The sequence below is a fragment of the Ceratocystis lukuohia genome (genome assembly GCF_044167205.1).
Source record: "Ceratocystis lukuohia strain C4212 chromosome Unknown Supercontig4_pilon, whole genome shotgun sequence".
In the NCBI taxonomy this organism is placed as follows: domain Eukaryota; kingdom Fungi; phylum Ascomycota; class Sordariomycetes; order Microascales; family Ceratocystidaceae; genus Ceratocystis; species Ceratocystis lukuohia.
The window spans coordinates 396,943-408,727 of NW_027263523.1; the positions used below are offsets into that span (position 1 = coordinate 396,943).

Sequence of the window (11,785 nt, forward strand, 5' to 3'; positions counted from 1 at the left end):
TTTTCAACATAGCTCAAACTGAGATGTACATTTGTAGTCATGACTACGTCTCTCCTACATCTCTCGCAGTAATCGCGTCCATTGTTACTTGTTAAGTAGGTTTTTGAACATCTCGTTGTCCATATCGTCGTTTCTAAGACCTCTCTACATTCAAACCCAGATTACCTACTGTTCTAGCTAAGTTCAGACTAAGCAATCTCCCTTGATGTAGACAAAAGCCTAGAAAGACAGCACTTAAAACTGAGGGCCCATTTCAAACCTAGGCTAGGGCTGTTTTCAAGTGGCTCATATGAAGGCTTTCACTTGTTGGAAAACTAGTTGCTAGCACTGCGGTACTTTGCTCCAAGCAGAAACTCTATGTTTTAACCTTAATGGCTAGTAAGCCCAAGCGTCTATCAACCGTCTTAGCATAGAAGAAAGTAAATTTGCCTGTAGGTGTTATAACCGTTGTTTGTAGATTTTGCCATGTTCATAGAGCCCATAATTAACACTCTGCCGTTCTACTACTCCAACTACTATTCTCCTACTTCTTACTTCGGGACTTGCTAGATGATGTCTAGGTGGCTACCGTCTTTTGCCTGTTTTGTAAAAGGGAAGTCAACATGAGAACGTATGTGTCTCAGCGTGGATGAGGGTGATGAAAAGGATGAAGGGAAGACGCTTAGTAAGAAAAGCCACGTTTTTATGTCTCATCCCCAATTCAAAATTTAAATATGTCCTTCGTTAATAAGTTGGCACTAGATAAACCGAGTTCCTCTTGAGCTCTTGGCAATCGAGATGCAGTAACCGAGACGCACTTTGGCAACTAGTTGAATGATGTGAGCGTGGGAGTCTGGGAGACCTAAAGGCGCTTATTGCTCCAGTGTCAAAATGTAGAAACCACGTCATAGTAAATGTATGTCATCAAAGTCGTGAGTTGCTTCATATTAATCTTATATCTGATACGTAAAAACAAAGGCCCAGCCCGGCCAAGCTGGGCAGGACAATTAGTAGGTGCTGGTCTGTCCCGGCCGTTTTTCTCTTTCTTTCTGTTCACACTTTCTTCGGTTTCCCGCTTTCTATCCCTTCCCTAGTTGGTATTGCTTGCTCCTTTCCTCTGCTCCCCTGTGTCTCTCACCTCCCCAAATCATAATAAATAGTCAGGCCTGTCCTGAAATTAAAGATAAACGCATGCCGCGAGCCCTGGGCATGCAGAAACTCGCTACGAAAGTCCTCCAATGTTGCATGCACTTCTCGCATGTAGGACCGTTCGTTCATCGGCACTGCCTGCTCGACACGGCGCCAGCTCTCAGCATCTGATAAGGCTGTCTCGCTAACTAATTGCACGACGCGATCCTGTGTCTCAATGGCCAAGATTCGGCCCTCAAGAAAAGACTTGGTCAGTGCCGCGGCCCCAGCGTTCGCTTGTTCGATGACGTCTGTTGATCAAGAAGAAAGGCACAAGGGTTAGCACAGTTGTATTTTCTCTCATGTACGGCCTTTCGGACTCCACCGCCCAGGTATACTTACTCAGCCGGTTAAACTTCTTGCTTCTAGTCTGAGCAACCAGCACGACCACGCCCTGTTCGCGACCTCCGCGCTGCCCACTGCCAGTACCCAGTTCGGCACTCTGCTGCTGCTGTGCGACGACATTCTTAACCTTTGAAGCGGCCTTGCTATCCTTCTCGCGCATTTCTGCACGCAAATACACAATCAACTGCACTGCGCTGACGCTCATTTCGACATCTGGCACATCTTTAGTCCATAGACTTTTGATTTTCAGCTGCTCAGGCTTGACAATGACCAGCCACGAAACCGAGTCATCACGATAGCGTGTCATTAGCTCTTCAGTTGTACGAGCATCAGAGGCTAGTTCAGCCCCAATGTTGTGTGCCCAAAGGGTATGCAGGATCTCTAAACCCGCGGAACGGAGGAGTTCAGGATCAAAGCTGGCAACCAGGACGTCACACTGTAGGACATAAGCAAGAAGAGGAAAAAATATGTCAGTTACAGAGCAACAAACACTAGTCCGGTGTTATTCACCTCCTTGAATCCACTTACCCGTGATGATGAAATACTTAGCATATCCTCGGTTGCCGCCATACGGCTTGCCTTTTTCTTGAACTTATTCACTGGCTTCTGCACGCGCGTCAGCCGCTCCCAAGCCAAGCTAAAGCCGACAGCGTGGCGCTCTTGCAGTCCGCCACCACCGGAAACGACCATCTTAGGCCGATGAGCCTTAATCAGCGCGTCATAGCGGCCACCGGCTGCCAATACCTGCTTAGGCCCGTCCTCAGAGATGAGTGAAAACATGATGCCATCGGTGTAAAAGTCCTCCTTGATGGCGCCTAATGGATGGATATGGATCTTGGTCTTGACCTTGAGGCGCTTGCAGTATTCGAGGACTTCTTTGATGTGGGCAATGGTAGGGAGAAGCTGGCGGTAATAGTTGGTGTCGTCATCATTTAGAAGGGCCTTGAGTTGAGAAAGAGCGGCGTTGGGTTGTCCTGTTAGAGGATTAGTTAGCAAGTTCATTCGATAGATCCATTGTCTCTCCCTTCTACCTTGCCAGCTTTTCTTCCGTTTTCTTTCCTCTATTCATTCTCACTTTCAACACTCACCTGTCCAATCAAATCGCGCCAGACCATCCACACTCGTTGCCGAAACACCCACCGACGGATCGCGCAGCTGAGTCCTAAGCGAGTTGAAAGTGACTCTGCCAATATTCAACGACGTCAAGATCTGTGCTGCGGCCCGCCGGGAGCTCTTGTCGACCTTGCAGTAATCAAAAATGGTCTGAAGTATTTGCGAATGGCTGATCATAATGCGTATCTTGCCTTGTGCCAGTCGCGGGAACGCCGCCGCAATCTCGTCCAGCACCTTGATGGTCTCGGCCTCCTTAAGCGCCAGGTCTAGGCTGTCCGTGGTGACTATGTCAAAGTCTACTTCGCCCGTGATTTCAGGCGGTGCATTGGCCAGCCGATTACGAAAGACAGAGCCAAAGGCATAAGTGCGCGAGGCCACTGCACCTGGATAGGTAGCCAAGAAGCGGGCGTGGCCTAGTGTCAGATCGAAGGGCATCTGCAGCACTGTCCCATTAGGGCCCAGCACGCAGTAGACCGTCGAGTTGTCAGGATAGTAGTTACGTGCGCGGGGATAAATTTCGGCCTTGGATACTTCGAGAGCGCCATGCCGACGGAAGATTTCGCCCAGAGTAGCCCGGGCTACTGATTGTGCTAGAATCGACTTGGGGTCTGGGCTAGAGTTAGAGCTAATGCTGGCCCAGTTGTAGTCTTTAATGGCCTCAACGGGCCGTGCGAAGATGGTCTGTAGCATGCCCTCATAGTACTGCGAGTTAGGGTCAGAGATGCCGGCTAGAGCCCGCTTAATCGCCTCGCCCTCCATCTGCACGGGCAAAAGCCCGCTCTTGAGGAGCTCGCCGGCAGATGGCCGAGTTTCGGGATCGTGTGTCAGCAACGACAGGATAATGCCCTGCTGGACTTTGTCGGTTGGTATACGTGTATCGGGCAGGACGGGCGGTATCTGGCGCAATGACTCAGTTACTTGAATGCGCTCCATTACTGACTCGCACGGCGATGTACACATTTCAAAAAAGATGAGCCCCAAGGAGTACATGTCGACCTTTGAACTATACGAGCCACGTGCAGCCGAGCGCACTTCAGGTGCTGCGTAAAATGCAGTGCCAATGCTTTTAGTCCCCATGTCAGCCAGGACCTGCGAGTCGTTAGCACGCTTGTCCACAACAAAGTGCCCGCTGGTGGCAAGGCCAAAGTCGCCGATTTTGACATTATCCAGGCCATCGTCGCCCTGGCTAATAAAGATATTTTCTGGTTTCAGGTCACGATGCACTATACGGAGCGCGTGAATGTGAGCCAGGCCCTCGAGGATCTGCCGAAACAGTCGCCAGACCTTGTTAGGATGGGTGTAAATGTTGCGGGCGATCAGATAGCGCAGCGTACGCTGGTCGCAGTACTCCATGGAAATGTATAGAATCGTGCGGAACGGATGGCGAGAAGCCGATGCTGATGCTGACGGCGGCGCGTTGTGGAAAACAGCGTTGGCTTTACGTGCTGGAATGCGGATCGGCATGGATTTGACCTTGGAGGCTCCACGACCAGGCCGATTGGATGAAGTTACCGAGTCGGTCTCATGGTCGTCATACTCGTCAGACTCAATGGCATTGTCGTCGCCATCGTCCTCTGTAGTCTCCTCGTCCTCCTCGTCCTCGACTTCATCCTCTTCCTCTTCTTCTTCTTCCTCCTCTTCGCACTCCTTATGGGCATCCTCATCGTCAGTATCATAGCCAAAGATGACGTCTGGCTGGCTCGTAGAAATAAAGTCTAGGCCTGACTTGCTTGCCTCAAAGACAACATTAGGTGCTGCCGAGATGGTGTGGCCAGAGGCCTGCGATGCCTGCGAGTGCGAGTCTTCTTCAATGTCAGAGAGCTCACTGGCATCATCAGCACTAGCGCTGCTGCTAATATCAGAAATATCAGGCACCTCTTCGACCCACGTGTTGTAGTAGCGGACAACAGCTGGATGACTGATTCGTGACAGTAAGCGGACTTCCTTGAGCGTCTCAGTCAGACTTGCATGACTCCGCTGCGTGACTTTTTTGATAGCGTAAAACTGGCCGTCCAGCTTCTTACGTGCCTTGACAACTTGGCCAAAAGCGCCTTTGCCTAACAAGCCCTCCTCAACAAAGTCCTCGGCGTAGCGGGACTGCGTGAGGCCTCTAGTCATTGAGTCGCGGCGCAGACGCGTGGGGATGGAGGAAGAAAGAGTGGCAATAGTAGATATGTCGGGCATGGGCGGCACGTCACGTGCCATGACAGGTGCATCGGTGGCCAGAAACTCGCTTGAGCTAAGCTCGAAAGCTCGCGGTCGCTTCTTAGCATTACTCTTAAAGAAGCGCGACACGAGCTCACGCAGTGGTGGTGACAGGTCCATCGACTCTTGCAGAGATGTAGGCGACGTGTGCTTGAGCGGTACGTCGAGGCCAAAAATGAGCTGGAGGAATACGACGCCAAAATCCCACACATCGGACTTTTGCGTAGGTGTAGCGCGTGTGTCAATAGCCAGCTCAGGAGCCAACCAATACGCAGATCGTGCGCTGCCAACACCCGGAAGAGACTTATTCTGATCATTGATATTGTGGAACTCGCGCTGGTACGAAATATCAGCCAGCTTCAAGCCGACATCATTAGTGCGCTCGTCGCGGAACAGAAGAACATTACGTGGATGGATATCCTGGTGGATTATACCACGGTTGTGCAAATACGACAATGCATCTAGCAGATCGCGCGTCCAAGCGCGAACCTTGACGATATTAAGGCTGCCCGTGAGCTCCAACAGCTCTTCAAGAGAGCCGCGCTCAGCCAGTGGCGTTAGAATGCTAACATTCCAAGTGGGAGTGTCTTGTATAGCCCGGTCTCTCTCAATCTTATAAGCTAATAGCTCGACAATACGCGGGTGTGACATTTCCTGAAGCTTGATCAGTTTCTGCTCGAGATGCTGAATCTGGTCCTGAGCCTGTGAGGCTGTCTTGCCAGAACAGCGCACCATCGTCTCTTTAAGTAGCAGAGACGGCGCATGTCGACCCTCAATAAGGATTGGGCGCACTTTAGACAGCTTAGATACGGAACCGTCCTTGAACGGGGTCTTTTCAGCCACGCTAAGGAAGGAATTGGTGTTACCGGATGCATCCTTAACAGCGCAGAGTTGATCAAAGGCCAAGTCGGGCTCGTGTTTGACCGAAGTGTTTTTAGCCGAATTGAGGGCCGAGGCAAGGCTACCGCGTTGACGGAGCATCTTTTTGCTGGACTCGGTTTGGCGCTTTTTCTCATCTTGCAACTGGCGGGCCCAGGCCTGTTTTTCCTCTTCTTGTTCCTGCAGCCGGCGTTTGTTGGCTTCCTGCTCTATAAGCTGGGCACGCTCGGCAAGACGGGCTTCGTGATCGGCACGTTCAAGCTCCAATGACCTCTCATTGCCGTCTAGCTTGGCCTGGGCAGCAGTGTTGAGAATCTCCTCAATGCCAAGGGCTATGGTCATCATCATTTCATCCTCATGTACATGGTTTCGGGGCTCAGTCTCAATATACTTCTGTACTTTGAAGAGCGCAGCCGGGCGCAGGGTGGAGTGGTCTTTGACGGTCAGCAATGGCGGAGACCGGGGATAAGTAGCAGTGAAGACGACATGGAGAGTAAGGGCAAAGTCAGCGTCAATGTTGGAGACGAGGCGGATTTCGAAACTAGGCTCTGTTTTCTAAGAGGATGTTAATAAGCAGTGAGTAGTAATGAAGGAGAAGAGAGCAGAGGGGGAGGTAAAAAAACTTGCCTTCCAGGCCGAATGCCCCTCATCGAGTCGACGAAAGTTGTCAAAGTAGGCCGACTCCAGCACAATGATCTCATTAGCCTGCAGCTCTTCGTAATTAAGCCTTTCGGGGACCCTCTTGCGAGTCTTCAGATCGGGAAAGATATTTTCCTTGCCCTTCGCTCCAATAGGCGGAGTAGCTGCACCGGGGCCAGACCCGGACCCAGCCGATGCCGATACCGGGGTAGAAGAAGCAGCAGCAGTCGCACCGTTCGCATTTGTGGGTGTCTTGCGAGTGTGGAGAGAAGAGACATGCTTCCCTGTCTTGGGGGTTTTCCAGGCAGTCATGTTTAAAAAACAGAATTCTCCAGGTAGAGATTCCAGGTAGAGTGCCCCTGATTAGCTAGTCGGTTGTATCAGAGGTCACAGGCAAAGGCCAGAGACATCTAGCATACGGCCGGTGAACATTGGGAGTAGGCAATGGGTGTGTGATAGTAGAAGAGAGATCCGGGTGAAGTAGATTCAACTTGTAGATAACGACAGTGATGGACAATTAGCAGGAGGAGGATGATCACACTTTCTTCTCCCTCAGGATTGTCGCTACTGCCCTATAGCTAGTCAAGGGGAAAGCGCAGCACGATCGTCAGCAGTGATAACAGTGAAGCTGAGATGGAAGTAGAAGAGAAAGGGAGGAGCAAAAGCTCGACGCAGCCTAGAGCTTGAAGCTTTTTGGCGGGGTCACTTTTGTTCGTCTTGATCTGGAGTTTTTCAAAGTGCGCCAGAAAATTAGGCAGAAATTCACACTGTACTGTCCGCAAGCCAACGCTGGTAGTACACAGTAAAGTCACAGTGCACTTCGTTAGGGTTGAATGGGGCTTCGAGGCCTAATAGCTTGGAAGGCGCGTGTGCTGCTTAGTAATATGGGGGTTTGACAATGGAAATTTTTGGCCTGATGGCTGTTGGCAGGGCAATAAAATGGAAAATGGGGAGAAAGCAAAAGAGGCGAGGCTCGATTATGTGATGTGATGTTTTGAGGTTGAGGCTGAAGACATAAAGATCGTGAAAGACATTGGAAAAGATATTGGCCTTGGCTAGGGTCAGCCTTAACTAAGGCTACTGGCTGCAGGCTGCTACAGTGGAGAGGCAGCCTGGTTTTATAGCTAGTAGGCCGCTACCCTAGGCCTAGGAAGCCTAAGGCTCAGTGCACACAGCTGGATGCAGATATAGGTGCAGCTGGATCAAATTTGGGCGAGGCAAGTTATAATAACTATCATACTAACACAGGCTATTCTTGATTAGGTTTATTTATATACCAATAGATCAAGGCGAGTAGGCAGCTTAGCACTAAACTCTGCACACTTTTACTACTGTGATCTTTATCTTTCTTCGCTGTGGTTCGTCGCGTGCTGCTCTTGTCGTTGGCGAAAAAGTGGATACCGTGTTCCTCAGCAATTTCTGCACTTTTCATTGGCTAGCGCCAGAAAAAGTAAACAACCCGCCGCCCTACCGCCCTGCCGCCTTGCCTTTTTTCATCACGCCCCGGCCACTACATCACAAGCCAGCTAGACGCCGAAGTGCCCCCATTCACATGCTTGACCGTCCTCTCCACCCCACCAATTGCCCCGGCTTCCATCGACTTTGTACTACTCTACAATACAGCCGGCCTACTGCCCCCAATTTCCCCTTACAACCCCCGATATTCATCCCCTTTGTTACTGCGCGCATATACATACGTATCGGCTAGAAGCCATTTCTCGCAGCCATGCTAGGCTGGATGATGCGACGCGCCCAAGGCAACGCTCCCAACAATTCCGACGACTATGGTGAGAAAACCCGATAGTGACGGAGCCAAAGGATGTGAAGTGTGTCGAGACTTCTGCCTCTTAATGGCCAACAGCCACTCGCCACTCACTGCTGACCGACCTTGTGCTTCCAGGTGACACCACCCAAATCGACCAAGGCCCTGATACTCCAGCCCCCGTCTTTGCTGCGCGAGCCTTCAAAAGCGCCATATTTGGCACTCCAACGCCAGGTGGCACTGTCGGCCAAGATGACACCCAGACTACACTTGATTATACCGGCCGATCCCAGGATATCACCATGAACCGAACCCCTACTAGACCTCCCGGAATCTTGCTGACACCCGGCACTGGTGCATCTCGCCGTAAAAAGGTATCCTTTAATCATGAGGTTTTGCAGAAAAGCGCTTCAACTGGTAGCCTGCGCAAAGAAACCTTAGCTGGTCGCAAACGCACCCCGTTATTCGAAGCACTCGAAAAGTCCAAGTCTAAGAAAACCTCGCCATCGTCATCAACCTCACGCTCGACCTACTCCGCTCCAGACCCCGATAATAGCGCCGATGAGTGGGAGGACGAAGATGTAACCGATAAGCAAAATACTAGCCACCAGAACAGCCTGAATGACGTCACTCTCGATATGGCCGAGCCTCGCTCAGAATCTGGCAAGTACTGGAAACGAGAGCATGATAAGTACCGCACTGAGGCGTTAGCCACTATGGAAAAGCTGCTAAAGCACAAGGAGCTGTCAAAGTCATACGCCAAGGCCAAAGACGACGAAAACATGGAGTTATCTACCAAACTAGACCAGGAGAAGAGCCGGGTAGCTGAACTAGAACGCAAAATCGCCGACCTAAACATGCAAGTTTCGGCACGACGTCCCGACAGCTCAACCACCGATGATGATAATTATGCAGAACTGCTGAAGAATCTGGCTGCACAGACAACCCTTGCTGCCGACTATAAGCGCCAGGTGACGGAGCTTGAATCGTTGCTCAAAGACCGCTCGACCCGCAGCTCACTGGCTTCTCGTTCATCGGGGTCACAACTCGACACACAGCGCGAGCTTCGTAGGGCTAAGTCGCAGCTGCGCGAAGTCAACGAGCTACGGCGCGAAATCGACCGACTAAAGGCGGAACTAGCTTCATCGGAGCGCAAGCTCAGCCGCCTAGAAGAAGACAACAAGCGGCTCAAGACGCAGACAGTCGGTCGATCGGCTGACGATGCTCGTGTGGAAGATCTTAAGCGCCAACTGCGGGAGGCTCGCGAAGAGTCACGTCGCAAGGATGACAATCTGCGCCAGGTCAAGAAGGAGTTTGAGGAGTTCCGCGACGATGCGCACACGCGTAGCGAAGATGCCAAGCGTGTCTTGGAACGTGCAACAGACAAGATTGCACAGCTGCAGGATGATGTACGCGTGCTCAAGCGCAAAGCAATGCCCGATGTCAGTCGGACGCCAGTTTCTGCAGCTAAAGAAAAGCCAAAGAGTAGTATTCCGTCTGTTCCTCCCAGCGCCATCAATGGAGCAGCTGCGTCTAGTACTACAACTCCATCCACAGATGAAAATGATGCAGATGAAAAAACGGGCCCCTTGCGTGGGCTTATGCGCAGTCTTAGCCGCAAGCCAGCCTCGATATCAAACACATTACAAAACAGCGATACAGCAACCCTGACGCTGCCCCCGCCAACCCCACTCTCTAGAGACGAGTTTGATCCGCTGCCCAAATCTCGGCAGTGGCGCAAGGCACGAGACCAGGTCCGTGACGATACCGAGATTTCCTTAGATTTCCGCCCTGATGCGACGGCAACAGATCGGAGCAGCCCGTTGAGACCGGTAAGGGGCACAAGCACCACACGCCTGCAGGAGAATAGACTGCCACTAGGGGAAGGCAGGGAGAAAGAGGAAAAAATCAAATTTGATGCAGTCCCAATTTTGCCCTCAAAAAGGGGCCATCATGCATACAAACGGAGTAGAGATTTTGAAGTTGACCGAGAAAGGGAGAGAGAGCGGGACGGAGTCAAGGACAGAGGCAGAGAGAGAGACATTAGAGACAGGGGGAGGGAAAGGCCGTACTTTACTGGCGTGGAGTCTACCTCTCCCCCAATCCTAAGCACTACCACTACCGCATCTAGCGCCGCGTCGCGGACGGCTCTGCCGCCTGACAGGCGCGAAGCAGCTCTAGCACGGATTGAAAAGAGACGTGCCGAGAAAGTACGGTGGGATGTACGACGGCGGGGGGACGACTAAAGACCAGGCGGTCTACAGGGGCTATCGGCGCCGTTGTTGATATGCCGAGGAATGACTGGATATGTCTTTTCTTGTTTTTGTTCTGCTGTTTTCAGTTTGGGTCTTGGTTATAGCTTGGGCGTTGGATCTGTATGTGTGCTTTGATTACGGAATGGAACGAACCGCTGCTACTGTAGATAGTGTATAAATTTGCATAATACTTTCATTTAATGAAAAAAATACGACGACATTTCAAATTTGCAATCCTTACTCAAAACTCTTGTGTAAAATAGTCGTCTTCGTGATACTTCAGTTGAGGTTAGATCCCCATTGCACATGATCCTGGATAAGCTCATCTGATAAATGCTCTCCAAATTTGCGCTAGATTTTTTTCAAACTGTCTTATGTACCTTAACCCCTCGCTAATAGTCATGCATTCTCCGTCCTACCCCCTGCTTCCTCCTAATCCTGACTGTGTTGATCCGTCGGTGATCAGGTCTGTCCCGGACAATCCCCTTGCTGCTGTGTATGCTGCCGAAGCCGAGGTTCGCCAGCTAGAAGCCCAGCTTGAGGCTGCCAAGGAAAAGTTACACGCCCTAGACCCCACCCGCGCCGAGCACACTGACGCTACTTCGCCTAGCTCTAACGCATCTGCATGAAAGTCTCCTCCTCTTCTACGTCTTTGTCACATCTGTGCTAACTCTCTCCTATCCAGCTGCAGCCTCTCTCAGTGAACATTTCCTTCTCCTTCTTGCTGATTCTGCTCTACCCCTTGGAGCCTTCGCCTTCAGCAGCGGCCTTGAGTCCTATGTAGCCCATACGCGGGGGACCTTCGACTCCTTCCTCCCACTGAGCATTGACTCCTTTGCCGCTACCACGCTGCCTTATGCACTTGCGGCCTTCCGCAAACCTGCTGATGTCGCCGTAATCGATGACGCGTTCGATGCCGCTCTCGTGTGCACCGTAGGCCGGCGTGCCAGCACCGCACAGGGCCGTGCTCTGCTAGCCGTATGGGAAAAGTCTTTTTTGCCTGCAGCTAGTGAAACAGCTCGTGTCACCCTCGCGCCCTTCTGTGCACTGATGAAAACCGTGCCCAAGTTCCACCGCCCCGGCGATATTCCACGTGCTAGCGGCCACTTAGCTCCCGTGTTCGGTTGTGTCTCACGACTCGTTGGCCTACCGGAGCGGCAGGCTGCGTATGTATTTGTACTGGCCCACGTCAAGGCACTCCTGTCCGCAGCTGTGCGGGCTAATATGTTTGGGCCATTCCAGGCGCAGAAAGTCCTGGCCAGTCCTGAGGTGTTACACCTAGTGAATAAAGCTATCGATCGGGAGGTACATACACCATACGAAAAGGCTGGACAAACGGTGCCGGTAATGGACTTGTGGATGGGGCGGCACGAGCTACTGTACTCGCGAATTTTCAACAGCTAGAAACAAACAATTAATC

The 11,785-nt window shown here is 51.5% G+C and overlaps 3 protein-coding genes across 3 annotated transcripts; 2 read left to right on the forward strand and 1 right to left on the reverse strand.

Moving 5' to 3' along the window:
• Window positions 1-1,113: 1,113 nt before the first annotated feature.
• Window positions 1,114-6,660, reverse strand: HOO65_040109 (Serine/threonine-protein kinase GCN2; the record flags this gene model as incomplete). The annotated part of the gene is made up of 5 exons (XM_071002462.1): window positions 1,114-1,418; window positions 1,510-1,948; window positions 2,041-2,486; window positions 2,601-6,257; window positions 6,333-6,660. The coding sequence occupies 5 exons, from the start codon at window positions 6,658-6,660 to the stop codon at window positions 1,114-1,116; spliced, it is 5,175 nt and encodes a 1,724-aa protein (XP_070858952.1).
• Window positions 6,661-8,074: 1,414 nt separating this feature from the next.
• Window positions 8,075-10,271, forward strand: HOO65_040110 (putative urease accessory protein UreF-like protein; the record flags this gene model as incomplete). The annotated part of the gene is made up of 3 exons (XM_071002651.1): window positions 8,075-8,135; window positions 8,210-9,942; window positions 10,242-10,271. 3 exons carry the CDS (start codon window positions 8,075-8,077, stop codon window positions 10,269-10,271), a joined length of 1,824 nt encoding a protein of 607 aa, XP_070858953.1.
• Window positions 10,272-10,766: 495 nt separating this feature from the next.
• On the forward strand, window positions 10,767-11,769 carry HOO65_040111 (putative urease accessory protein UreF; the record flags this gene model as incomplete). The annotated part of the gene is made up of 2 exons (XM_071002948.1): window positions 10,767-10,921; window positions 10,998-11,769. The coding sequence occupies 2 exons, from the start codon at window positions 10,767-10,769 to the stop codon at window positions 11,767-11,769; spliced, it is 927 nt and encodes a 308-aa protein (XP_070858954.1).
• Between the last annotated feature and the right edge of the window lie 16 nt (window positions 11,770-11,785).